Here is an 8,323-nt window from a genome sequence, read left to right on the forward strand (position 1 = left end):
TTTTGTTCACATTAACGTGGACATCGATTATTCTGCAAAACAAGCTCTTTAACGCAATCACGTTAACACTTAAGCGGCTTCACTTTTTTTTATGTAAAACAAGTTATTCCTAAAACCGCAGAACCTAACACGCCTCATTTACAACAGGCACCAATTTAAAATACACTTATTGCGTTACCAGACGAGATAACGTAGTTGTCGAGTTCACAAATGATACCTTTATAGAAATGTAAGTCGCGACCATCATGCGAAGACTGGTCGAAATATTTATTGCTGTCAGAAAAAGGCCCACATAAGTTTCGCTTGACAGATGTGTACACCCAGTTTACGAGTTTCACAACGAGGCATTTCTCTTTGTACAATGAAAAAAAAAACGATCTAAGTAGGCCCGCCTGAGGTTAATCAATTTCGGAAGCGGACGCACTGCACAGATAAAAAAAAATCCAATGGATAGACGTGCACTCCCAGCATATTCGTCAATCGAAGTGTTTGGCGACAATGCGCAGAAGGCTGTATCGAAGCACTGGTTTAATGCCATTCTGTCACTCAGCTTTTGGTGTGAAAAACAAGTAACACGAGGCTCAAAAATTGACGACGCTACGCAATAGTAAGTCAGGTTATCCGCCGTTTGTCCACCATGCGCCTCACAATGTCACTGCACTCAGACGACGTCTTTCCTGTAACCTTGACGAGTGCACATATTAGAGAGTCTCGACCAGCGAGCACACTGAATGCCTCTTCGTCCACAGAGATACCCTGAACATGCTTTACTGCTCGACTGAGAATGCACCTGTTCCTCCACAGCAGTCTCCAAAGATCTTGAACGTCTTCCTTGTCGGGTATGCCGTCGAACGAAAAGTCTGTAAGGACGTCGTTCTTTTCAATACCACGTACGAACCTAGCCATGTTGCGAACGTAGAGACCTCGAAACTTGACACAATGAAGCGTGACGTTGGTATTTAGCGCAGCCATCAAAGCATTGACAACTTCGACGTCACTTAGGCTGCATGAAAAATAGGCGGAGCACACAGTTGAATTTCGCGCCAAAGCGTTCAAAATAGCAATGACGATGCTGCTGGTTGCAAACAGCTCGCGTATTTCCAGCTTCTTGAGCGTTTTTGTAGACACCAATAGGCCAGCGATGGCTTCTGAGAAGCCTCGCACATCAGAATGGATATTCCCAACGACAACCTCGTTAAGAAAACTTAAACTAGACGCAGCGGCGAAAATGGTGCCAACACTAGCAATGGTTGCTAGACGATTCCAGCATAGCTTAATCCGCTCCTGCCTGGGTTGCGCAGTAGACAAGCAGATGCTAGTTTGTTCGAGACCCCATGTGTTCCACGTCACTTCCAAGCGGCCACAAAGCTTGTTGAAGTCACAGATTTCTGCCGGCACACACCACTGTTCAGGTAAGAACACATTGCCAAGGCTGACCTTCTCGACGTAGTCATTCAGCGAGAGAGCTCTGGCAAAGAGTTCCACGGACTGTTCGGTCAGGCTACTCCGTTCCAAGCAAAGCGTCTTCAATGACCTGTTTATACAGAGCGCTTTGGCAAGTGCATGCGCGCCGAAGGTTCCTACACTGCTACCAGAAAAATCCACTTCTTCTAAGGTCACATTGTCAATGAGCAATTCCGCGAACGCCATGGCAGCGGCATCACCGAGCTTCAGTTGCGTCAACTTCAGGACCCTGAGGTGTCGGTTCTCAGTGAATTCGTAAATGGACCCAACTGGCACTGACATATCACCCCGGGGGGCGTCGCTGAGGCAAAGCTCGTTGAGGGTATCGTTGCGGGCCAAACAGCGTAACACTTTGCCGACGAGCTCCCCTGTTACCCCCGACAGCGACAAACTTCTCAGGGTCATGTTTGTCTGCAGAAGAGATGGAATTTGACCCAAAAAAGTTTGCTGACTGACTGACTGAGCAAGGCTTCTAGCCCTGCCATTTATGGTCAGAGACAGAAGACTTGTGCATTTCCTCAAGGCACGAGAAAGCCTGAGGGCAACTTTTTTCCCCTGTGGACACGTACCCAGGACTAACGCGCGCAAGCGACCACTTTTCAACGCTGCTACGATGCCACCAACGCTCACGTAGCTTAGAGTCACTCCTTGAATATCCAGCATTTCCAGGCTGACCATCGACCCAAGCGCAGACGTCAGAACCGCCAGGTTGTGCGTCCTCTCTGCTATGCCGGGCAGATCGAGCCTGAGGCACGACACGCTGGGTCCGCGTCGCAGCGCCTCGGCGACGACAACAGGAGTGCAGAGACACAGGACTGCGTCGAAATCCAGGTGAACGGTTCGCACGCAGCGGTGGTAGCACAAGAGCCAGTACACCAGAAAAACCGCACACGTGAGTGCGGAATCAGAAAGGTCGGTCCTGCCTAGCGCTACTAATGAGACCAGTGACAAGACACCCGGGCTGTCCTCGCGCAGTTCCAATGAGACACTCAGGAGCACGCCGTTCAGCACGAGCACCTCCGATCCTGTCCAGCAGTACGGCACGCCGTTGCTTCTTCCGCAGGGCTGGAACAGATCAATGCCGCTTGCCTTCAGCGTCGCCAGAAAACTGTGCAACGCAGAAAGTTTCCTCTGCAAGTCAAGGCTGGGACCCACTTGCGCACATTTTCTCATCTCCGGAATAGGACATCGTGCGTCCATTGTGCGTGCGCTGAAAATAAAAAAAAGACGACAATGAAGACGCGACTCCACTCGTCATTGATTCGGACCACGAAACTGGATCATTAGCACAGTGGCATTTTCAAAATGAAGTACAAATTAATGCGCACCGCTATAACTAAATGCCCATATCGTCTGTGCACATGCATGGAATGGAAATCAAAGAGCAGCACAGGTGAACACCGACACAACTCATTTGCATCACAGTGGTTCAGCAAAGCACAGTCGTTTCGCGGGAAGACGTGTGCGTCTTTCTTTCTGACTTGGGTCAGAAACAATATATCATCAACGCAAGCAGGCAGACTTCTACCCTCCTTCAGACGTGGGTTGGTCAACTTCATCGCGCGGCACTTTATCGGCGTTACGGCGTCTCTCTAACGCCTCCTCACCGAAACCACGGAGAGGCTCCGTACCGGTAGTGCGAATAAGCATTATTCGGAAATTCCATAATTTAGCCACGTTGGGTCTATACGACCAGCCAAACAAGCGACTATTGCCCTGGCTCTTCTCGATTACGAACATGACAATATATCAAGCGACTCCGCGAAAGCAACCCCACCCACACTCTCACGAGGTTTCCCGCTCACATGGCATCCGTCATGGGCGGCCCCGCCAATCTGAACGAACTGGCCCACTCCAAGGCGCCAGGTTCATGGAGAACTCCCTCATCCGGCGCGCAGTTGTGGATATTAACAGATCATCCTCACAAGAAGTTAAATAAGGCGTAGGTATTGACTCTCAGAGAGAGAGAGAGAAAGAAAGGTAGGCCGGGAGGTTAGCCAGATATTGGCATCTGGTTTGCTACCCAGCACTGGGGGTGGGGAAATAGGGGCAATAAAGAGGGGGTAGATAGAGAGGGAAAAAAACGCACGTGCACTCATTATTGCAGATGGGTTCGTATTCCATCCCGGCTTTCTTAGATCAAATTTATACTGACAATTACCTCAATAGCTCTTGCAGCACTGTAACAAACAGCTTTGACCATATGCTCTGGATTTGCCCCTCGTAACGGGGCTCGAACCAAACCAACGAAGAACAGTGGCTATCCGCTATCGAGAGCTGCGATGCCAACTATAGGCTATGATGGCACATATAGGCTGTCCCGAGGGCCCACAATGCGGCGGCCGGGCATAACTTACTGTGTCAACGTGAGAGCATAGAGTTTTCTATTATTAACTAGAGATGACTCTGGCGCTGCCATCGTGCAGCGACCATGGAAATGATGGGTAATGCACGGATTTGCCTAGTCTTCGTACTTGCAGTTCTCGAATAGCACATATGGCTTCCTTTATTTTGATCGTATCAAAGAAAAGAGCAAACCTTTCTGAACTTCGTGACCCTATTCGAAATGGTAAGCCTACAAGATGAAGGTGATGAAGCGCTACAGCTCAACATACGCCGATAGTTGCTTTGTGACAAAGCAGCTTCAAGCTACGCGCGCAGCCAAAAGAAACGTAATGTACGAGGACTATAGGCAAATAAACACGTGTACTACCCATAATTCCCATGGCGCTGAAGCGCCATGCGTTTCAGCTCCCACAGACACCAGCGCCAGAGGTCCCTCAAGTGTATATATATATAAGGTCCATTCGATTCACCCACCAGAATTACTTCACAGTGGTGTCATGTGGGGTGTTGTATTCGTGCAGGTGACGTTTTCAACAAGTGCAGCGGCGACGAGACGCGGAAATGAATACGAGAGTGCAGATGTCGTGCAAGCCCTATGCTTCTCGTCGGTTGTCTCAAGGGTAGTGGAGGCTGTGATTGGTAAAAGACGGCGCCGCTTGCGTTGCTTGGCATGTGTCTCACGCAAAATGTTCACTTTCGTACTTGTTGCACATCGCTAAAACAGACACGAATGCAATCAGATGTGTTGTCTGCGGCAGCTGCAGCCATATTGTGCTGCACGGACTCGGTACAATAGGTCCGTTCGATTCACCTGCACCAATTAGAACTGGTTCACGACTGTGCACGCGAAGTCCAGAAATTGTGCTGCGTTGGTTCAGCGGTGCAGGCGCAGCGCGACACCCGAAACGAATGACGATGTGCCGACAATTCTGTTCGCTTAATTTACACCGTTCAGCTAACACTGAACGATGGAAAACCGCACATGCGGACAGTTTATGAGGCGCAAGCATCTGGGCAAAACACACCGCATTGGTATAGGCGGGTACGGCGCCTACGCCTAAGTGCTGCATCGTCTGCACAGCTGCACGTGCGGCTTCACCAAGCCGGCACCGTCAGAGTAGGAGGTGCAGAAAAACTGTGAACCAGTGCTGCACCTCTTCTGCACCTTTTGAAACGAATGGCAGGGTTCAGAGATCGTCAACGAATGGCAAAGTGCAGCACCTCGTGAACTGGCTTACGTGGTGCGCACATTGCCATTTGTTTCAGCGGTTCACAAAATGCAGGTGAAACGAATGGACCTATAGGAAACTCTATGCATGGAAGCAGCCAGCTGCACCATGAGCCTTGCGCCTCAGGACTATCAATGAAGTTTCACGTCCACCCATTTATCCATCATATCCTCGAGTCATTAAAGAGCTGATTAACGAGCTTTTGTAAATTAGTGGCAACGGTGTCATTTCAGCTGCTTCAAAGTATTTCACCTGCGACGTGGAGCTCCTGTGCGAAGACAACAGAGCCTTACTGTAATAATATTTTTAGTTCTGAAACTTTGTATACTGCCTGAAAAAAGCATTTCGTATACATTATAGTTCCTGTGTTCTACTTTCGTCGTCGTCATCATCATCATCATCATCAGCCTGACTACGTCCACTGCAAGACAAAGGCCCCTCCCATGTTCCGCCAGTCAACTCGGTCCTATGCTTGCTGCTGCCGTTTTACAGTCGCAAACTTGTTAATCTTATCTGCCCATGACTTTCTGTCTCCCTCTTTTAAAACGCTTCTCAAATTATCGCGCGCTCGAGCAAACGATAATAATGCAACCTTATTGCAACTCACGGAGGCGTGTTGCAACTAATACAGCATGCGTCATCTGTGTATAGTACCACAGCCTCCTAGACTTCCCTTGCCTGCCGGATTATCGGCGGTCACTTGGGAACACGGTTTGGGAAGCGGCCGTCGTCGTAACTGCGGTGATGGCGCCACTTAAGTTGGGTTGTCTTCAGGTAAGTTTTTACGTTGTTAGAGCTTATATGCAACAAAAATACCGTAAAAAGTTTTAAAAAGGCGTAAACGTAATTACAATTAGTCCTACGTAAGTGACGCCGCCACAAATGACAGGCGTTTGGCGCTCATTTAGCACGCAACCCCTGCAATGCAAGGCACAGCCTTTGTAAATCAAACGCTAAAATTGCCGATATAAAAGGAAGGCCAAGTACAAAGACCTTTAACCCTACGTTGGTGACGGGCGTTTTGCGCTCATCCGGCAGGCAACATATATATATAGGAGGCTATGATAGTACACAAAAACTTACGCTCACCCAATTTGTCGCGAATCAAAAAACAAGCCAGGCAACCTTGACCACAGAACACCTATACATTATTATTTGACCGTCTGATAGATCCTTCTTCGCTTTTCTCCGGGGCAGATCCAAATGTTGTTTATATCTATTCGAATTCACCTTGTCATTGCCGTGCGTTCTACCCAAGCCGAAACAAATTAAAAAGTAATTGAGAACATAAGTCAACGTGTGACCTTTCGCACGGCGGTTACTTACCGTTCAGGACCAACAGGACTGGCGCGACCGATCGGGAAAATCAGCTCCGGGAATACGTCACTCAGATGCAGAGTAACAAACGTTGGCTGCCTGGCCCAGCATCACACAACCGAAGACAACCATGCTTGCACCGTTTCACCAGAGCGTTTGGTACACTAACTTCTCGAAGAACGTTCGGTCAGGTTGTGTCCACTATCGCGGAGCCTCATGTGATGAAACGTACGCCGTGCGTAGCAGCTGACCGCGCATGCGTACAAAATAAGTTTCGGTTTTGTGATTATGGTGTTTCGGTTCTTGTTTTGAACAAGTTATAGACGCTTTTTTTTTCTAGTTTGAATTCCGAACATGTCTATGGCCTTACAACACCATTTCTGTCACTTTCCAAAGAAACTTGATTCGTTATTATGCGTGCAGCGTTCGCGGAAAGCTCTTTCGTCCGGATAATGAACGCGAATTAAAATTGTGGGGTTTACTTATGGAAGTTCGAATTTGTAGTTCTCAGCATCGGTGATCGACGATGCTATACATTCAGCAGAAACAAGGGTGTGAGCAAGTACTTCTACCAGCAAGTACAGCTGAAATTTGAGATGACGATCTGACTCGCAACAAAAGCTCTTAGGAGCGCTTTTACAGCTATTTTTCGAGCTTTTCGAGTTTGTTACTCGCTAGTACCATGTACATAGCCAGTCTGTTTTATTATACACTGATAACACATATGGGTGCTGTGTGAAGAAAGTGTAGCACATAAAGATATCAATGGCACTGCGAACGTTGCACATATGCCCCGCCGCGGTGGTCTAGTGGCTATAAGGTACTCGGCTGCTGACCCGCAGGTCGCGGGTTCAAATCCCGGCTGCGGCGGCTGCATTTCCGATGGAGGCGGAAATGTTGTAGGCCCGTGTGCTCAGATTTGGGTGCACATTAAAGAACCCCAGGTGGTCGAAATTTCCGGAGCCCTCCACTACGGCGTCTCTCGTAATCATATGGTGGTTTTGGGACGTTAAACCCCACATATCAATCAAACGTTGCACATATTGTCGTTGCTGTGCCATCCTCTCAGTATCTCAAATCAAGTTTGCCAATGTCCTGGTGCTCCTTCATCCGTAACTTTCACGTCGAAATTGCCAAAAATACACAGCACATTTTTATTGGTGTTCTCTGTGTGTAAATAGAGAGAGAAAACAATAAAAGATGTGCTGTGCACCTTTGGAGATTTCAACATGGAAGATACCTTACAATCTTTTCACAAGCTAGTTGGAGTGTTTAAAGAAGGGTTTAGTATATTGGGCGACTATACCCAGAGTAGAATTATGCTATTGCTAACTGGTTTACAGTACATTTTTTTATTTCTCCTGCCTTGCTTCTGCTTTATATTGTTTTACTGTCAGAGTAAAAAGAATGTTAGATGTAAAAGGCAGTGCAAGGGCAAAAAAAAAACTATAAATATGTGACTATCCCTTTCAGCTGGCCAATCCTAAATAGAAAAAAAAAATGTTTTATTCCCACGTCTCTCGTTTTTATTCCCAAACTTCAATACGCAATTCTAAAATTTCAAGTGCCTCATACGAAGCTTCTGGATTCCTTTTTAGTCCTCTCATTTCACTAAGACTCGGAGCCAAAGATGCCATAGCATAACTCGTCACTGATACAGCCCTTAGAAACTTCTAGAAGCAGATGCTTTCAAACCAGAGAGTTCTACTAACTTAGTTTTCTTCAATATGTTTCTACTCATTATGTTTTATAGGCATTGAGTAAGGAGCTAGTCTGCCATTGCTATTTTCCTCACCGCGTCACCTGTGAGTGCCTCTCCAGCTGTTTGACCAATGTTACCCACCATGACACGGTAGTGCTACTGTCTTCAAGATGTGGTGTTTAGTGCCTGCAGTCAGAATACCTGATATAGTATGGTCTGAGCAACTATAGAGGTTTTAGTAAACTACCATCGGCATGGCTCCAAA

The 8,323-nt window shown here is 47.5% G+C and overlaps 1 protein-coding gene across 1 annotated transcript; it reads right to left on the reverse strand.

Moving 5' to 3' along the window:
* Positions 1-250: 250 nt before the first annotated feature.
* On the reverse strand, positions 251-6,599 carry LOC142814220 (uncharacterized). The gene is made up of 2 exons (XM_075892499.1): positions 6,366-6,599; positions 251-2,674 (listed from the first exon to the last, which is right to left on the reverse strand). The coding sequence occupies exon 2, from the start codon at positions 2,662-2,664 to the stop codon at positions 613-615; it is 2,052 nt and encodes a 683-aa protein (XP_075748614.1). The 5' UTR covers positions 2,665-2,674; positions 6,366-6,599; the 3' UTR covers positions 251-612.
* Between the last annotated feature and the right edge of the window lie 1,724 nt (positions 6,600-8,323).

This window comes from Rhipicephalus microplus, chromosome 4, assembly GCF_043290135.1.
Source record: "Rhipicephalus microplus isolate Deutch F79 chromosome 4, USDA_Rmic, whole genome shotgun sequence".
Taxonomy (NCBI): Eukaryota; Metazoa; Arthropoda; class Arachnida; order Ixodida; family Ixodidae; genus Rhipicephalus; species Rhipicephalus microplus.

Bases quoted from the DNA above. Each gene is read 5' to 3' on its own strand.
- LOC142814220 (XM_075892499.1), bottom strand. From the start codon at position 2,664: ATGGACGCACGATGTCCTATTCCGGAGATGAGAAAATGTGCGCAAGTG.